This window comes from Mustela nivalis (genome assembly GCF_964662115.1).
Source record: "Mustela nivalis genome assembly, chromosome: 8".
Classification (NCBI taxonomy): domain Eukaryota; kingdom Metazoa; phylum Chordata; class Mammalia; order Carnivora; family Mustelidae; genus Mustela; species Mustela nivalis.
Genome location: NC_139027.1, coordinates 116778815 through 116798423, shown reverse-complemented (window position 1 = coordinate 116798423; position 19609 = coordinate 116778815). Strand labels below are relative to the sequence as shown.

Here is a 19609-nt window from a genome sequence, read left to right as displayed (position 1 = left end):
GTGACAGGTGTACCCTGTCGGCCCCCCAGGCTCAGCACAAGGCCAGGACCAGGCATTGACTGGAGGCTGGGGTGGAGCCGGGGGAGAGGGGGGCACTTTGCAAAGGGCTTCAACCTGGAAATCAGGAATTAAAACCTTGTTTTTACCCCAGGCCTTGCTGTGCGGCTTTCAGCAAGCGCACTCCCTCTCTGGGCCTCAACTCCCTCTCTATTTCTGGGGCTGGCCCTTCCTCCACCTTGTTTCATTTGTATCCTCTTGAGGCCTTGTGAAGCAAAATGGGTTATAGCTAATTTCCAAACCCCAGTCCCTCCAATTAGCAGAGGGTCTGGGACTCTTCTGCCGCTGCCTACTGCCTGGCACGTCCCTTTGCCAGGTGACCAGAGCATCCCCACTCCCTGTCACTGATCGGGCTGCTGTTGGGAACACAGCTTTCCATCAGGGAAAAAAGAGAGACAGAGACAGAGAGAGCGGTTTCACCAGGAGGCTCTGTCCTCTGTCTCCAGGCCCTTTGCCCCTGCTCTCCTTTTCCCTCATCTTACCCCCTGTCTGTCATTTTTTGGGATCCCAGGCCTTCAAGCCCCACCTCTTCCCCCCCCCCCCCCCGCACCCCTGCCTGGGCCTTCTGTACCCCCTCCCAATCAGCCCTACCCACAAAGATGCACCTGGCTGAGAGCCCACTGCCCCTGGGGAAGCCCAGACCCTTCCCCTCTGGTTTCTCAGCCACAGCCCCCCTTCTCGTTCCTTCTCCTCCCTGCTTCCCTGCGCCTCTCTTCCAGGCAGTACTGAAGTCCTTCCTACACACACGCTATTTTTGTACCATCACTCTCTCCTTCCTCTCCCCCTTCCCCCTACATTCACTTACTTCCTGCTTTTCCTTCACCTCGGCCCCGCTCTGAAAGAACCGGGCCCCTCGGGCGCGCGCCCACTGCTCCCACCCCTCAAGAGGGGCCTTCAGCTTTGGGTCCCAGGGGCAGGGCCACTCCGGGAGGGGCCTAAGGCAGACACCCCCGCCCCGTCCCCCCTCCACCCCCACTCCCGTGCCGCCTCCAGCCGCTCGCCAGCCGGCGGGAAGCAGGGACTAACCGCGGCCCCGAGTCCGGAGGCTGGGGGAAGGAGGTCGGCCGCAACTTCCCCAGTCCACCTTAAGAGGACGATGTAGCCAGCTCGCGGCGCTGACCTTAGAAAAACAAGTTTGCGCAAAGTGGAGCGGGGGCCCCGGCCTCTGGGCAGCCCCGGCGGCGCTCCCACTGCCTCCTAGCCCTCGCCGGCGGCGCAGGTCCGAGCGCGGCGGGCGGGCGAGCGGAGCGGAGCTGGGGGCCGGGGACAGGGGGACAGGGGAGCGGGGAGGGAGCGGCGCGGGCGCGCGAACTGGCACATTGTTGCAGCCGGCGGCCCGTCCGGTCCCGGGCGCTCGCGAGGCGCGCCGGCGGCGGGGATCGCGGAGCCGCTCCCCGGGCTGCAGCCGCGGGGCCCGGCGTGGGGGAGCTAGGGCCGCCGCGCGGGCGAGGGGGCAACGCAGCCCTCCGCCTCCCCCACCTTCCTCCTCCCCACCTCCCGCCCCCCGGGCGCGCGGCTGGCGAGCAACACTGGGCTGGCGGGCCCGAGCCCCGCAGCCTCCCCGGGCGGGCGGGAAGGAGGGAGGCGGGGAGGGCAGGCGGGAGGGGGCCGGGCTGCCGGGAGGGCGGGGGCAGGGGCCGGGACTGCGGGCCGAGAGCGAGCCGAGCCGAGCCGCCGGCGCCGCGAGGAGCCCGGGCGGGGCAGGTGGACAGAGGCGGGGGCGGCGCGGCGGGGCTCGGCGGGGCTCGGCGGGCTGCCCTCGCCCCTGCGCGCGCGGTCCTCCTCTCTCCCGCGCTGGCGGCCGCGATCTGCGCGCCGCCTCGCTCACTCCTCTCCCGCTCGCTCTCTCCCTCTCTCTCTCTCCCTCTTTCTCTCTCTCCCCTCTTCCCCTCTCTCGCCTCTCCGTGTCTCTGGCTCTCCGCCTGGCTCCCTCGGGTCTGTTTTTCTCTCCTGCCGCCTCTCCCTGGCCGTTCCCTGGCTTTATTTCTCGCGCGCTTGGGGTCTCTCCTGGTCTCGGTCTCTAGATCTCTCGGGGTTGGGGGGGGGGGGTGTTCTCCGAAAATCGCAGCGGTGACGGCGGCTCCTAAGCCGCTCCAGGCGCCTGTTCCGGGTGGGGGGGGGGGAAGCCCGGCCGGGAGGGGAGGTGGGGGGGGAGAGGAGGGGGGAGCCTTAGTCATTTCCCCGCTCCAGCCTGCGCCCGCCCGAGCGCGCACTCACCGCCGCTCTCCCTCCTCGCTCCGCAGCCGCGGCCCATGGAGCCCGCCGGCCCGGCCCCCGGCCGCCTCGGGCCGCTGCTCTGCCTGCTGCTGGCCGCGTCCTGCGCCTGGACAGGTAAGCACCCCTGCCCCCCGCGGCTGCCGTCCCCCAACTGCGGGCCCAGGCCTGCCAGAGCGCCAGTGGGAGCCACTGGGCTAATGTCCAGCAGTAGTAAGGGGAGACATGTCTGTAACTGGAGTTACAGATGCAGAAACTGAGGCCCAGAGACGGCCAGCCACTTGCCCAAGGTCACACAGCCATGGGTAGGACCCACTCTCCCTCTCTCCTGTGTGGGCATTGTGCTGGGCCCAGTGCTGGGGAGTGGGACGTACCCAGATGAGTTGGTCCACCCAGCCCCTGCCCAATCTGATGGGGAAGGCAGGCTGTCAGCAGCTTTCTGAGCTAGGTGCCCCTGGCTTCTCTAGAAGCTCTTTCCCTGGACTTATGCTTTCCGCACGTCTGACTTCAGGGTCTGAGAGGAGGGGGTCGGGGCAGAGGTCCCTCAGGTGCTACCTGGAAGGGAAGAGAAGCAGGCTGTTGCCATTAAGGAAGAGTGAGCTTTCCCTCTGGTGCGTGGAGCAACACGGTGTTGGTGTGTGTATGGCAGAGAGAGAGAGGAAGGGAGGCCGCAGTAACTCCGGGGGTGAGCTGCTGTGATCAACAGATCCTAATGCGAAAGCACGAAAGCACGGTGGATTGTCCCTGGGTTTGCCAAAGCCTCTTGCTAGATGGTCTGCTCCTTGCTGTTCTCCCGGCTCCCCCACTTCCTCCTGCCTGCCTTCCCCGGGCTTCCACGCAGCTCCCTGCAGTTCAGGTGCTCTGTGGGGCTGTTACCTGTGGCTCTGAGCATGTCTTTTTGTTGGCCTACATCAAACACCTGGCTGTCTCCAGCCCTCGGCAGGCTCTGAAGGCTACCGTGTATGTTCGCCAAGGGGTGAGGTCACCATTCAGGAGTCCTGCTTCTTAAAGGGGTTTTGCAAAACCATGGGTCTCCTGGGAGGGCCTGGGTGGCAGTGTAATGGCTTTAAAGGAGTTGGGGTGGGGGAGAAGTATGGGGAATCTTGTTGTAGGCAGAGGGGTCCACACCATCCTTCTCTAGGAGGAAGGTAAAGATGAGCTCAGTACCCACCTCCCCCCCCCACCCCTCCTTTTGCATTTGCCTAGAGACTGGTAACCATCTGATAGCAGTGAGGAAGGGAGAACTAGCAAAGAGTGGGTGGAGGGAGAAGTGGGGGTGGACAGCAGCTTCTCTCTGCCCTGCAGTTTCCCCAGAACCCCAGGGATCTACGTAGGCATCCCCCACCCCACCCCGGGTCTTCCCAGTATGTTTGGGTCCTGGCTGGGCGGAAGGAAACACTGATACATTTCAAGTCTGCTTGGTGAGTGGCATCTCCAGTCTGATCCACTTCTTGCTGCCCGAGCCACCCTTTCCACCCTGCGGAAGTCCTAGTTCCTGCCCCACGTCCTTCCTGGATCTGGCCTGGAAATGCACAAGTGTCTCTCACAAGTACTTCATTTTCCTGACACAGGGAATGGGGCCCAAGTTAATTTCTAAATGTCTGTTCCAGACCCTTCTCCAGCCAGGACCCCGTGGTTCAGTTTCTGGCAAATGACCTGGTGAGGCTGATTAGCAAGTGTTCGGATGGGCAGCCTGCCTTTCCTGGGGCGCTGGCCGGGAACACCGACACCCTTCTTGTGAAAAAATCTCCCCTTTTGGCCTATAAAAACAATCTATAAAATGGTAAAGATTAGGCCATAAAACTTCCGTTCCAATCCATTCAGCATCAATAGCCTGAAAAAGTGGGAGCAGCAGAGGGGCCAAGATTAACTTTGAAATAAATAAATCTGAGGAGGTGAGAACACATTTCTTAACCGAGGGTGGTGGGACAGGGGTGAGGTGTCGCTGTCATAGCTGAAGTCTGCCAGCCTCCTTCCCTCTGTGTCCTCCGGGCTTCTGGTCACACTCTGGGCCCCGGCATGGGCTTCACCTGGTCTGGTTGCCGGATGGGGCTGCGGCAGCCCCCCTCCCTCGGCTGCTCCCAGCGTGGAGTTTATGACAAAGCACAAGAGAGGCAGGACAGAAGGGCAGGAAGGTAGAAGGAGGCAGTTGTCCAATTTTCCAAGAAAATAGATTTGTTCGAGTGAGAAACTCAAATGTCAGGCTTAGGAAGGCGGCATGAGATTGAATGACTACTAATGTCTCAGGAAGAACTGTCAGCCTGGTGGGGTGGGGGGGCATGTGTCATGTGATTGCTGGGGCCCCACATGATCACCGCTTGCAGGGGGCCGGTCATGTGAATTATCTGGGTTGGGGAAGGCAGGAGAAGAAGTTTCTAAAGATTGCTTTTAGCACAAATGCTGCCAAAGGGAAATTCTAAAAAGATGCCAGTGAAGTCACCAACCTGTGTTCTTGGAGCCGACGTGAGGCCTGTTTCCTAAAACAACCTCTCTGAGGGCCATTCGGAGCCTGGGAGTAGGGCAAGGGTCTCGGGGACACCTGGGCAGCCCCACAGCACCTGGCATCCGTTCTGCAGGCTCTTTGCTTGGTCCCACTGAGGTCACGGGCTTCTGGGGCCCCTACTGGGTAGATCTCGGTGACTCCCCCTGGCTCCTCCCCCTGTCCTAGAGGAGGCCAGGCCAAGATGGGGTTCAGGTGTTGGGGGCCAACTGGGCTCTCCAGCGACCTTCTGACCCTTTGGTAGAGGGGGACACGGCGGTGGCTCCTGTGTACTTTCCTAACTGGTGAAATTAGTCTCACTTCCTCTTTCTCAAGAAGACAAAGGGGGTGGGGGGCTCTTTGACCCCAATGGACTCTGGCTGTTGGAAGTTTCTTTTAAACCCATGGTGTTCTCTGGGTCCTTTCTGGTCATGAAGTATTCCTTTACCAACTCCTTGGAGACCCGTGGTGTGGTGTGATTCAATCTGTATTTGTAGTCATTTGGCATGTTTGAGATCCTGATGGGAACCACATGTGGAGAAGAAGGAGAATCCATGTCTTTGAATGGTAACAGCAACAGCACCCGAGACTGTGCGCTGAGGGCCTGCCTATGTCATCTCATTAGTCAGGAAAACAAAGCGTGAGGTGGCTTTTTATCCCCATTTTGCAGATGAGGAAAATCGAGTCCCAACTTGGAGAAGTAACTTGTCTCAGGAGTAAGTGGCAGGGGGACTTAGTCCAGCCTGGAAGGAGTGAGAGGAGCCCCCTCCGGGCTCACATGGAGGTTTGTCAAGAGTTCCTTCTGGGGCAGGAGCCCTTCCCTGAGTCACAGTCGCTTCCTGGAAGGCACACTGAAGATGGAAACATCAAGAGCCCCTCGCCAGTGGCAGCTCATGGGAGCCATGTGACTTCCACCAGAGCCCCCCATCTGGGCTGCCGAGCTCTGGAGGCCCCCAGAGCTGGAATATTCCTCCTTGCATCTTCCCGGTGCCCTTTGCGACAGATGGAGAGGGGGTGTGTGAGAGGAAGGGAGTCTAAAACTGTTGTACGGAGCCCACACACACTCGCTCGCTGCTTCCAATGGCTCCGTGCGACAGGTTATTTTCTTATTTGTAGAGTCTTGGACTGATGGAAGGCTCTCCCCCCCACCCCTCTTTATAAATGTGCTCAGATTTCTGGCCTGTCAACACAACGCAGATCATGTCACTCCCCAGCTCCAAACTGTTGAGTGGGTCCAAGTTTTTTCCAAAAACACTTGAAAAGAAAAGAAAAGAAAAGTGCAGCAGCCTGTGTGGGCTCCCTCCCTGACAGGCCTTACTCTCAGGCACATATTTCCCCAAAAGCTGACCTGACAAGACGGGCTGGCCCCCCGTAGACCGCAGTTTGCCCAGCCCGCCAAGCGGGGGAGCCCCTAAGACCTGAGAAGCCCCAGAGTGGTAGAATCCCACACTGGACCCTGTTTACTGCAGCGTTCCCCAAACATATGAACACGAGGCGTTTGGCTTGTGCAAGGCTTGCGAACATGCGATCTGACCCAGTTTGGTAAATGCTTGTGTACCCATCCCGTGCCCTCAGCTCAACTCTCTCATCTCTGGGCCTTCGTGGATGCTGTTCCCACTGGCAGAGCTCCCCTTCCCTGCACCTCCTTATCTTCATATGCCCAAACCTGTTCCTCTTTCAGTTGGAGCCAAGGGAGCTCCTCCTTCTCTGAACCATACCCACCCCCAGGATTGTCTCTCCCCCCACCCCCCCATGGAGGCTACTTGTTGCTTTCTCCTTGTTTCCTGGCCATATGCATACGTGGTTTGCATCTGGTGGGCGTGGTAGTTCTGGATCCAGAAGCGAGAGCCACGGAGGGTGAATCCCAGCTCCGCCGCCTGTGGGGCCACCTCCAGCGCTTGGTGTGTGTCTCAGTTCCCTCCTCAGGAAGACAGAGATGACCTCAGCAACTGTTTCAAGAATCAAGTGCATTGACGCACACACGTGTATGCTTGTCACTGTGCCTGGCAGGGAGCAAGCGCTCCGCACACGTCTGCCAGCCAGCCTCGCGGCCACCATCGCTTTGTTCTCCTGGGATTTCCTCCTCTACCAAAGTGGGGCTGACTTTTGTGAAGTACCGGGCACAGCTTCTTGCAGGCACTGGGCATGAAATCACAAACACTGTCATGGGAGGGCGTGGTGTTCCGCTTGGGGTTTTTCCCTGTAGCTGTAGGGGCCCTTGGAGGCTGGATGACTGCAGCCGATCCCCAGACTAGTGGGATTTAATTGTCTGTTCCTGGGACTGAGGCTGTGGGCGCAGGCTGCCTCTAGGTGTCTCTGTCCGGATCCACGGGTTTGGAATTGTGCGCTCCCAGACCCGGAAAGCCAGAGGGGGAGCCTGGGAGAGCCCCTGGTGGTCTTGCTGAGCGCCTCACCATGCCCCACTGGACAAGAGAGCCCAGCACTTGTGGGCTCACACCCCAGATCCACAGCAAGGCATGGATGGGATGCCAAGCGCCCTTTCTTCTAGGCCAAGCCTTTTTAAAACTGGGCTGTGCTGGAAGTTTCCATTGTTAAAGCCAGAAATCTGACAGGATCCCGAATTCCATGGAAAAATACTAAAGTAATAATAACAGGAACCACTGTTTCCAGCCACTTACGGGGCTGAGCACTGTATGCTGGCTGGCCTGTATGATCCCGGTGGTACTCAGTTAGCCTGGGCGATGTGCACAGTTATCAGATCACTGGACTAATGAAGAGATTGGGTCAGAGAAGTGGAGCAACTTACCAAGGCCACATCCGGACCGAGTCCAGATGACAACCCAGATCAGCCTGACTGCAGAGCGCAGGCTGTTAGGTAGACATCGCTCAGCCTTGTTTGACAGGAGGAGAAACCAAGACCCCGGAGGGCTGGCATCCTGCTTTCTTGGTGCTCCTCTCGTATTTCTGTCAATCAGCGTATCCTCCCCAGGAGCTGGAGGTGGCCCATGTTCCCAGGATGGGTTTCCGTCCCATACTGGTGAAGGAAGCATCTATTTTCACAGCTGAAACTGCTTTCCTGTTCCCTTGAGCATTGTTGGGGCAGGTCTCCTGACGGAGCCCCCCACCCCCCGCAAGATGGATTTTCCCCATCAGGTGTCTGGCCAGGCCCTCTGTCCAGAGAGATGCAAAACAGACAAGGTGGAAGTCAGGCCACGACACAGATCGGCTCTTTGTGTCTGTGAGATTTCCTGGCACAGCCACTTGGGGGCACAGGGGGTGAGATGGCCTCAGATTGGCTCCAGGAGCCTAAGGGATCAGTGGGGGAGATGGAAAGCCCGGAGCAAGTGAGCAGGGAGCCTCTGTGCCTGGAGAGCCAGCCAGAGGGGTGGACCCCTAGGGCCCGCTCCATTGCCAACCGTGTCTCCCAGAAATGGAAGCCTCGGTGGAAGGACAGAGTGTCCTTTGTGCTAGGGATGAGCTAGGCCTCGAATCTGTGCTCTCCTTCCTTACCTTTTTATTTTGGAAAACTTTAAACATGCACAAAAATGAGCAGGAATAGCGGGACAACCCCTGGCTTCCACACTGATCTGTCATTCTTTTTTGACTGCCCCCCCCCACCCGACTTTACTGGGAGCAGAGGGGTCAGGGGAGCTTTGGAAAACAAATGCTAGACATCAGGAGTCACTTCAGCCATTACTAGTCTGACTTACATCCCTCGATATGCTCCGTGGTCTAGTGCCCCCAATGTGCCCACAAGTGTGGAGTCCTTCACCCACAGTTCACAGAAAAGGAAACCGAGGCTCCTGAAAGCCAAGTTGGGCTCCTCCCATGGCCATGTAGCCAGTGAGAGTTAAAGCCAGATCCTAGCCTCGGTTTACTCTTAACCACTTTGCTATTCTTGTTACAATCATTTTAGTTATAAATATTGGTCCAACAAGTACTTTTGAACAGCTACTATGTGCCTGGGTGGCTCTAGTTGCTGGGGTGACAACCATGGGTAGGCAAAAACACCTGTTCTCAGAGAGCTGATGTTCTAGTAAGGAAGAAAAACAGACCCAAGTAAATATTGCATCAGGTGGAGACAGGTGCTGTGAAGAAAAGGAAAGCAAGACGAGGCATAGAAGGTTGAGTGGGGACAGAAGGAAGGCCTCTCCGAAGAGTGGAGGCCTGAATAATACTGAAGAAGCAGCCATGGGAATATCAGGAGAGCGAGCCATGTAGAAGGAATAGCAAGTGCAAAGGCCCTGGGGCTGGAAAGAGTTTTCTTTGATCCAGGGATAACAAGGAGGCCAGAGAGCCTGGAGTGAAGGGAGATAGGCAGTGTGGCGATTGGGAGAGGTCAGGGCCAGACAAAATAGGATCTGGCTCACTGAGCACCTTGACATTGAACATGTCAGGCCTTGTGATAGAATCATTACTCTGTGCCTTGCCTCATTAAATTCTCACCACAATTCTATGAAGTGGGAAATATTATTATTGGACAGATGAAGAAATCAAGACTCAGAGAGGTACAGTGACTTGCCCAAGTCACACAGCTTGTAAGTGCAGAGCTAGGGTTTGAGGCCTGGCCCTAAGTGCTGCAGCATCCTTGTCACTGCTTTCCTGCTTCCACTATTGCCCCCTCCCATGTCATCACCCAGAGCAGCTCACTGAATTAAATACTCCTTTCTCCTGCTCCAAACTTCTCAGTGGTTCCCACTGCCCTTAGTCAGACTTCTTACCATGATCCATGGGGCATGGCATTTTCCGGACCACGTCTGTCTGTCTGACCTCATCTCAATCCACCCCCTCCTTCCTCTGTGGCTTATGGCCACAGCACCCTTCCTTCTGGCCCTCTTAGGCACTAGCCTCTTTCTTGCCTCAGGGCCTTTGTACATGCTCTTCTCTCCTACTGGAACAACTTCCTGGCTCTTGCTTCCTTCAGGTTTCAGCAGTAATCTCGCCTCCTCAGAGGGGCCTTTCCCAGCCACCCCATTCTGTAAGTGGGTCTCCCCTTCTCTATCATGACAACAAAATTGTTTCTGAGCACTCCAAGCCATTTCTGTATTTGTGTCATTCTTTCAGCCTTGTGTCCCCTGCTAGGATGTAAGATGTTCCTACATGAGAGTAGGAACTGTGTCCATCTTAGTCACTGCTGGGCCTCCTGGGGCCTGAGCACAGGGGCCGGCAGCAGTAGGCAGGCTAATACATATGGCTGAAAGAAGGAACAGGTGGGTAGTAAGATCCCCATTTTCAGGAAAAGGCTCAGAGCCTTGAGGTCACATAGGCAGTAACCCTGGTCTGAAAGCACAGTCCTGCCCTCACTACTTCTGTGGCTGGGGTCGTGGCCATGGCATGGATCCCCGCCCCTCCTGCTGTCATAGTGATCCCGAAAATGTCAAGAAGCACACAAATGTCAGGGCCAGCCTGGGTGGAGGGGGGTAGCCAAGACACCTGAGAACTGGTACTTAAAATTCGGGCTGTCCAAAACGGCTTGCCCCAGTGTCGGCACCGTGATGAATGAGCTGGCAAACCATGAAAGGTGAATGCCGTTAGTGCTCCAGTCTCTTGGTCGCGGTGGGTTTGGAGGGCCCAGCCCGACGTCAGCCGCTCCCAAAAAGTCCTTCATTGCGTGAGGCCGCCCGGCACAGCGGGGTGAGGGTGCAGTTGAAGTCCGACTGCTCCGCGGCCCCATGACCCTGAGCGTCAGCCTTTTCCTCTGTAAAACGGGAGTAGTACCCGCCCTCTCTTGCTGGGTCCCTGTGGTGGTTCGGCGAGGCCCGTCATCTTGCTGGCAATAGCGGTGCGTGATGCTGTCCCGCCGTGGTTACTATTACTGTTATTGTTGCCTGGTCATCGTGTCCTGGTTTGGGGCTGGGAAGAGCGAGTGGGACCCCCGTTCTGTCTATTCAGTGGCAGCGAGACCTGAAACCCACACGCTGCCCCTCTCGGCCTCAGTTTCTCCTTCTGTGAAGCAGAGGCTCACCTTGGTGGCCCTCCTGTGGGCTCCTGCCTGCTCCAATGCCTCAGACTGGAGCCCTTCTCACCCTTTGTCTTGCTGACACCCCAGCCTCTCTCTCCAGCAGGGGAGGCGGTGGAATGGCCACCAGCTCTGGGACCAATTCCTGAGTTCAAATCCAACATGCGCCTCTTACTCTGTAAGCAGGGGCTCTGGAGCAAGGGCCTTTCCCTGTTCTGACCCTCACTTTCTCCATCTGTAAAATGGAACCTCTGCCCCTGTTTCCTCTCGCACGGGGACTGTTGAGGGTTAAGGGAATGAAGAGCTGTGGAAAGTGCTTTGTGAGCTACAAGGAGCGCTATAAAAGGCATCGGTGAATAGTGTCAGCTTGGGGAAAAAAATCTCATCCAGAGACTGTCTGCTGTCGGCAGCAGGGTGTGCTGAAACCTTGGCAAATGCCGTTTAATAAATGCGTGTTGCTTTTAAGGGGGCCTTTATCTCGGCTAGGAAAATGTGTGTGCGTCCTTGGCAGCCTGAGAATACAGCAGCCTGAGCTGGAGGGGACCCCATCGTGGCAGGGGGAAGCGATCACTCTCCAGCCCCAGGAGCAGCTATCTGTCTGCATCCTGCTTCTGGCCCTGCTCTGCCTCTCAGGGTTCCAGCTTCCTCACCTGGAGGAAGGGGACAGCGACAATAGCAGTCCCCTAGCCGGGCTGTCATCGTGACAGTGAAGTGAGGGGTCCCCGTTCTGTGACCTCATGCACACGTGGGACCCATGGGAGAGCCCGGCCCTCTCCCTAGAGGAACAGTGGGGCCTGCGGTCAGAAGGACTCACCTGGGTCCTCAGCCTGTCCAGGTCCCACCTTTGGGCCTCAGTTTCTCCGTCTGCAAAATGGGAAGGTGAGAAGCAGATCCTTAGGTTGTTGAGGCACCAAGTATGGTGGATGATGGGGTGGTGTCCCCGTGTGCTCTCCCTGCCTCAGCGGGGCCACCGAGGCCTGCTGGACACAAAGCATGTTTATAGCACATGTGTACCTTTCCCAGTGCTTTGCAGGCATTGTTTCCTCCCCTCCAGGTCCCTCCTGCACCGTGCCAACACTCACTAGGGCCTTCGAGCCTCCCCATCTCTGTGCCTTCTGGCCAGCAGTGGGCTCAGCCTGCTTACAGGGGCTGCAATGAGTGGGCTCATGCGTATGTCGGCCAGAGCCGGTTCTGCGTCAGAGAGAATGCTTAGCTCCTCTGTCTTAAAGCCGTGATCATCCATCATCCCCTCCATCCTTAAATGTCTGCCGCATGGCCATGGCTGCCCCGCGTGACCTGCTTCCTCTCTGCGTTCTTCACACGCGTTAGCCTAGAATGACCGTAGTGTTATTGTTATCATCGTCCCCATTCTACAGATGGGAAACCATAAGTCCAGAGGGGTTAAGACATTTCCTGGAGTCTCATAAGTGGCAGAGTTAGAATCTAAACCTGAACAGGATATAGCTGGGTACAAGATTAAGTGCCTGCTCTTAAAGGGCCTATAGGTAAGTCTAGGGTAGGGCTATGGCTCTAACGAAACTGACAAATACCCATGTGATATGTTATGTGGTAGGTGGTATGGAGGAAAATAAAACAGAGCAAGGGCCATGAAGCAGGGAGTGTTTTATACAGAGTGGCCAGGGAAGGCCTTTCAGGTAGGCCTGAAGGAGGTAAAGGAGCTAGAGTGTAGATATCTAGGGGATGAGAGTACCAGGCAGAGACAGAGGTGAGTGCAAAGGGCCTGCAGTGAATAGAGACTCTGGCATGATTGGGAGCAAGATGTCATGCCCTGATGGCCACCAGAAGGATTCTAGGTCTCGCTTAGAGTGCAGTGAAGGCTGCAGGAGGATTTGGCGCAAAGGAAGATATTACCTGGCTTAGGTTTTAGGGGCTCCTCTGGCTGTAAGGAGAGCATGTATTGTAGAGAAAGGAGGTGGAGGCAAGAAGGCCAGTTTGGAAGCCGATGTAAGGATGCAGGTCAGGGACGGTGGTGCGGTCAGGTGACTAGAAGAGATCAGAGTCTGGCCAGATCCTGGCAATACCCGCTTATTGCTGGGCTGGGGGCTGGAGGCTGGGGTGGGGAGGGGGAGGGCAGTGGTCCTTCTGACCACTCACATCTGATGTTGGGGAGAGAGAGAGTTGGACCCCCTTTTTTTTACAGTTTCGAGAAAGCGGAGGCTCTGAGAAGAGTGATTTTGCTAAGTCTCCCCTCTGGGGGTGAGCCATAGGGGCCACCTGGCCCCAGAGCCTGTGCTCTGGACTGTTGGCCCCTCAGGAGTTTCCCTGCTGCGTGGAGGGAGCTGCGGGGGTCTGCCTGCTCCCTACAAGGATATGGCACAGTGCCCAGTGCCCAGAGCTGCCTGGAGTGGGGGTGGAGGAGAGAGTGCCCCTGTTCTATTTACAAGGCCATGTGCCTCCCTATTTGCACTGCCTGCGATGCAGCTGATAGTTTCTACGGTGGCACCATGGGTCTGTCCAACGGTGCCAGGAGACGGCCCCCAGTGCTGGCCTCCTGTGCAGATGGCCCCTGAAGCCCAGTCCCAGGCTAGCCCCATCCCCTCTTGCTCACGACCAACGAGCATGTCCCAAGGACTCTGCCCTGCTGCCTGGATTGTGCAGAGCCCTTTCCTGTCTTCTGCACCTTTTCTCCTGTGGTTCCCCTTTCCTGGAATGCCTTCCCGGCTCTCCAGCCTCTGTCAGCCTTCATGACGAGGCTCACTGGCCACCACCTCCAATAGGTCTTCCCCACATCCCACCATTCTCCCAAGACCCCATCCCCAATCGATGTCCCTCCATGTGGTCGGTGCCTGTGCTGGAGACTAGGCCCCACAAGGGCCAGGACCCGTGTACTCAGCTTTGTGTCCTGTAGCTTTGAGGACTGGACTTGGCACTGGCGTGGGGTTCGGGAGAGCACAAGTGGACGAGGCCTCCTCCAGAGAAAGTAAGTGCGTCACTGCGGCTCTCGGAGCCCTGGAACACTGGCGTCGAGCCCTGAGCCCCCATCTCGGGAAATGCAGGATCCACGAGCCCTCCACCCAGGCAGCCCCTCCATGGAGCAGCCCGAGGGGCTGTCTGCTCCCTGCCCTGGGGGGTGGGTTCCAGGTTTGGGGCAGGCCTCTTCACTGCCTAAGCACAGAGTAAACAGGTGCCCCAAGCTGGCCATCAGCCATCAACGTACATCAGCCACTGAGGACATACCTGTCCCTCCCCTTCTCTCACCACCATCTAGTATGGAAACCTGTGCATGCCAGGCACCTTCAGGCACGTGGGCACACGAGTGTGCTGCAAACACACTGTCGCCCCTGCTCCCAGCACTCTGCTAGTGCACACACTCACATTCATATGCCCGTCCCCCGTAGCACTCAGGTTCCCTCCCCCACCCCCGCCACTCTCTACCTATGCATGCACACACACACACACCCGTGCACACCCCCCCTCCTGTGGTCTCCAGCCGGCTGTGCCCACACCCCTCCCAGACATCTGCTCACACCCTTGGGCACAGACACATCCTCTCGTGCTGCCACCATGTTCACACACACCTGGGCCATGCATGATTCACATACTTTCCCCCATGTAGTTTGCACCCCCTTGTGCTGCTGTTTGCTGGGCCATCCGTGCACACTCGTGAGCAATACTCTTGCACTTGCCGGCACACACGCATCATCTCCTGCACGTGCTCACTTGTGTACACACCCCTTTGGTTTGGCACACTCATGCAACTAGGTGCCCTCTCCCGCGTCTGTTCCATCATTCCTGTGTGCACACTCAGCCACACTCCTGCACTGCACGCTGGGACACACAACCCAGAAGATGCCAAAGGCAGCCACTGACAAGGTGTGTTGGGGGGAGGGGGTCATAAACCAGCAGTGCCCCCCGCCCCAGGACGGCCAGGAACTGTCATGGTCATGGAAGGGGCCACTGAGGTCCCCAGCTGTGGGGGCCCAGTGCAGGGTCCTGAGGCCCCCCGGGCATGCCTGGAGCTCTGGCCATGGCCTCCCAGACCTCAGGGCTCCTTGAGTTTGTGGAAGTCTGACAGTGGCCGCCCGCCTGTCTCACAGCAAGTCCAGGGGGCTGTCCTCACCTGCTGCCCTGACCGCTCCTGTTAGAAAACTTACTCCTAGGTTTTATTTTATGACTTTAATTCTTTTCCAAAAGAAGTAAATGTTCGCTGAAGAGACACGATTTCCATATATTGTTTAGTCTAAAGCGAAAAAGAAAATGGGCCGACCCCTGGCCTCATTTCCCAGACACAACAAACCTTAGCATCATGGTGTTGGTCACGCTAGATCATTTTCTCAAGACGTTCCAGCGATCAGTCAGCATCTGCAGACGTTTCTCGAGCATCTGGTCTGGGCCTAGCACTGTGTCAGGAGCCGGGGAAAAGCGGCAGTGAACAAAACAGACAAGGTTCTTGGAGGGGAGGCTCATTTAGACAGTAAAGAGGTCTGTAACATACATAGTACACGTATAGACTTTTCTTATTAGAGTACTGTAAATATTTAATACTCATCGAGTTTAAGAACTCTGAAAAAGATCCAAAATAGAACGAAAAACCTCTCAGGTTTAGATTCATGATGCAGAGAGAGTTGCGTTTTATAGCCTTGTATCTATAGTACCTGGCTGTTGTTGTTTATTTAAATATGGTTTTATTTTATTTTACAAAGTCATAATCATACCGAAAGCACAGTTTTTCTTATTTTTTTATTGCACGAGTCATGCAAACAGAAAACATAAAAGCAAAATCCCTTGTAAATCTACTACAGAATTAACCATGGCTAATCTTTAATATACACCTTTTTTTTTTTTTTTTTTAACTTAGCAGTCTGAGACCACACTGAATGTGTCACTCAGTAAGGACTCTGATCTTTTGATATATTTTCGTGTTGATAATTGTCATTCATCACCGTCCTTTTCAATGGCTGTAGACTCGGTCCTCCTGTGGGTTCACCATCAGAGGATCAGTCAGTCTCCTTCTCTTAGACATTAGGACATTTTCAGGTTATTTTTATAAGAGCATCCGAGTGAATGAAGCAAAATGTTTGCTCAGATTCTTAGTTATCGGAGTATGATTTTACATTGTTTTTTCTCATATGCTAACGACATCAAAATGTGGATTGCAGTTACCTTTGCTGGTATTCTCTGAGATCATTATTGTGTTTTTATACTTTTTCGTTTTCTCGACATGCTTTGCCACGAACAGGTTTCATTTGCATAATCACAATGTCATTTATAATTACGCCCCGCAAAAAATGTCCACGTTACCAGCTCTCATGGTGCTGGCTTTTTTAGGCCTCCCTATAAGCCCCCCTAGGGGATAGGCCCTAAATCACTCCGCCATCCCCTCTCTCATGGGCAGCCTGGGTTTTTTCCTCCCCCAACTGTTTCAAGATCGTCATGTGGGAACCCCACACCCTGCTTGGGGTTATGTCCTCGCAGAACAGCCCCGCAAAGGCTGGCGAACAGCTTTCACACCTTTGGAACATCGTGCCAAACTGCCTCCCCGGGAGGATGTTCCAATTTCCCCTCCCACCGGCAGCCTGCGAGAATGCCTGCCCAGCCGCCCTCCTCTCCTGGAGACGGTTCAGGCGCCTGGACCGCGGCTCTCCCTTGCCAGGGAGTGCAGGGAGAGAGCAGGAAGTGGTTTTGCCCGCAATGCCAGCATGATGACCCCAGGCCCAGAACCGCAGGAGTGATTTTTAACAAGCCCGGTTTCCAGAACAGAACCTGCGGAGAAAAAGCAAAGCAAAGCAAGCAAGGGGAAAAAAAAAAAAAAAAAAAAAACCTCTCTGTTGGAAAAAACACACATATACACAGATTAAAATAATATTTGGCACTTACGTCGCACTTTTAAAATTCTTCAAACGCTTTATAAACACTAGCTAATTAATTAAGCCACCTAAATCTGGCTGCAGTTGGTGGAGAGAGCTCAGAGAAGCTAAAAAAAAATGGGGGGGGGACCAGCCCTCCCCAACTCCAGATTTTATTGTCGCCTGCCCGGGGTGTGATTACAGGCCTCCGGCTGCACCCCAAGAATAGCCTTGCTCCAACACGTTGCACGCCTGGTTCTGTAGCCGGCTCCTGCTCGCACCGCTCCTCTCACCAGCTGCTGACTCACAGCCCTGGGCCGCGTTATTGATAAGGATAATAATAACCGGCATCTATTCTACATGCCCTGGGGCCGGGCGTGGTCCCGGGCCCCCAGCTCGCACTGTCTCCCGGATATGCCTGGGGCAGCTCCATTCAGCCTCAGCCAAGCAGAAGCTGAGAGAGGGGCTTGGCCGGGGAGCAAGTGAAACCCTGCCTTCATTCATGCGTGCCTGCGTTCATTGAGCGTCTACTTACTGAGGGCCCGGAGCTGCCAGACTTTTTTCTAAGCAGGGGGTTGGAAACTGTTCCTTGTGGATGCTGCATCCTGGTTGGGGGGAAACATGACAATCAAGGATATAAATGTTATATCTGTGATAATAATGGGAACAGACACTGAAATCTCCCCAGCCCCTACGAGGCAAGCACTTATGTCCCGCCGTGCCCTAGTGCTCAGGACGGTCCTGGGGAGTGGACGCCGGTACCCCCACTTTGTGGGTGATGGCATGGAGGCCCAGGGAGGGTGGTGTTGGGCTGGCTAAGAGAGGAACTGGCACCTGTGCTCCCTCCAAGCGGCATTTCCAGTTCCTCCAGTGGCCCAAGCTGGAATGCACACCCGTTGGGGTTTTTCTTGGCTGCTTGCTATTGGCAGGTGCCTGTGCTGTCTCAAGGGGCTGCCTCTGCCTCTGGGGGCCTCCTCCGTGTGCCAGTCACACACCTGGCCAGCAGCTCCAGCCTGAGCCCCTGCCCTCTGTGGGCGCTGTTTTCCTCCCTGCATAGGGAGTGTCGGGCCGCAGTCTGGCTGCAGCTCTGCGTCTTGGGCCCTTGCTGGGAGAACCAGGAGGCCCCCAGCCTGGAAGACAGGCATGGGATGATGGGCACAGGGGTGGAGAAGCCTGTTCTGAGGCCCTGGGCTTGTTGGTAGGGAGGGCAGACTGGAGTCCTTGGGCTTCCGGTGGTGCCAGGCCATGGATGGGTGACAGATTCCCAGCTCTCACTCCTGCCCGGCCAAAGCCAGAGGGTATCTGCTGTACAGGGCAAAGGTGGCCTAGGGCAAGGTGTCAGGATGGGACAGGGTCATACTGCAGGTCATTGAGTGACCAGGAGGAGACAGATCCTCCCGTCTGCACCTACATCAGCTGCCACGGCCTCCTGTCTGTCTTTTACTCTCTCTTCTCCCACTCCGACACCCACGCTCACGGTCCCTGCCCGTCCGCCTCTCCCCCCACCACCAAACCTGGCTCCGAATCGGACCCTGGGAGCATTTGGACCTGAGTATCTTGCCGGCTTCTCTCAGCAGCTTCCCACGGCCCACTTGCCTTCCTGGCTGTGCCCCCCCCCATCCCATCGTCACCACCATGTCCTCTGTCCGGATTCCCTGCCTCACGGGCCCGACTGCTCTCCAGTTTGGGGCTCAGGCCCCTCCCCTCCACCACCCTTAGGAAACCTTCCAGGGACTCAGCCGGGGTTCCTTGAGGCCTGCCTTGCGTCCAGCCCCTGTGTGTCCCCAGCATTCAGGACAGCCTGGCCCGCAGGCACCTTAGAGCAAGGGCGGGCTGGAAGTTCACACCACAGACCCCCCTCTCGTTTATTTGTTGTGAGATGACAGTAGCTTCCCTGTGCCCTGCCTGGTGCTAAGTAACTTCTAGGTGTCATTGCATTTTCTTCTCTGAACAAAGCAGAGGGCTAGGGGATGCTCTGCCCATCTTGTAGCTAAGGAAACTGAGTCTCAGAACCAGGGGACAAGCGCGGGTCATGTTTGAATAAAAGGTGAACCACGGCCTGAAACGGCCTGAGCCACATTTCAGGCCGCCTCAGATGGCTCTGAAGGCCTATCCCTGGCCAGGGTTGTTGGTTGGTCCTGCCAGAGACCCACTGAGATGGGAACTGATGGACACATGAGGAAACCGAGGCTCGAGAGCCATGAGGGGACCTGCTCAGACTCAGGGTAGCACTCCCATCACATCCACGTCCACGTCCACGTCCTGTTGGATGTTCTTGGCCCAACTGAGGGCCATCGTCACAGAGCAGTAAGGTCTGAGCCGGGACTCAAATCCAAGTCCTCCTGCTCCACGACTCCACAGCCTGGACGAGCCCCAGCTGCTGGTGGCTTCCCCGCTCGGGGGCCTGCTTCCTGGGCCAGGCCCCAAAGAACCTAAGCTCCGTGTGGAGCCCCACACACACTGTGCTGCCCCCCACCTCTGAGCCCCTGCCCCGCTGTGCCCTCCGTCAGGAATGTTGTGCCCCTCACATCCTGGGAAGTTCAGAGTCCATCTCAGACCTGACTCTTCCGCAGAGGGCTCAGGACCTCCAGCCCAACCCTGGCACGTCGCTGACCTCGGTTCCCTCGGTTGTGATGGGGTGTCCCGTTACAGACTTGGGAGAGCTACTCCCGGAGTGCACTCGGTCACGGACTGTTGTGTGTAAACACATGAGGAGATGCAAAGAATCACGCACGATGAGTTAAAAATGACTGCTCTGTTTTCCCTCCAGGCGTGGCCGGTGAGGCGGGGCTGCAGGTGATCCAGCCTGACAAGTCAGTATCTGTCGCAGCCGGACAGACAGCCACTCTGCGCTGCACCATGACCTCCCTGCTCCCCACAGGGCCGGTTCAGTGGTTCAGGGGGACAGGGCCAGGCCGGGAGTTAATCTTCAGTTTCAAAGGAGGCCACTTCCCCCGAGTAACAAATGCTTCAGACTCCACAAGGAGAAACAACACAGACTTTTCCATCCGCATCAGTAACATCACCCCAGCAGACACCGGAACCTACTACTGTGTGAAGTTCCAGAAAGGGACCCCTGATGATGTGGAGTTTAAGTCTGGACCAGGCACCCAGGTCACTGTGAGCGGTGAG

The 19609-nt window shown here is 56.5% G+C and overlaps 1 protein-coding gene across 3 annotated transcripts in view; it reads left to right on the top strand.

The window, feature by feature from the left end:
- Positions 1-838: 838 nt before the first annotated feature.
- LOC309871505 (tyrosine-protein phosphatase non-receptor type substrate 1-like) overlaps positions 839-19609 on the top strand; it is a 38870-nt gene continuing 20099 nt past the window's right edge. Inside the window, exons 1-3 of one of the 3 annotated variants that reach the window (XM_082744584.1) lie at positions 839-1276; positions 2301-2388; positions 19248-19604. In XM_082744584.1, the coding sequence (XP_082600710.1) occupies positions 2310-2388; positions 19248-19604 (436 nt within the window). In that variant the 5' untranslated portion in view covers positions 839-1276; positions 2301-2309. Of the gene's footprint in view, positions 1277-1663; positions 1762-1803; positions 1993-2300; positions 2389-19247; positions 19605-19609 lie in introns of those variants that run through there. The other 2 variants (XM_082744585.1, XM_082744586.1) reach the window with 2 other exon arrangements.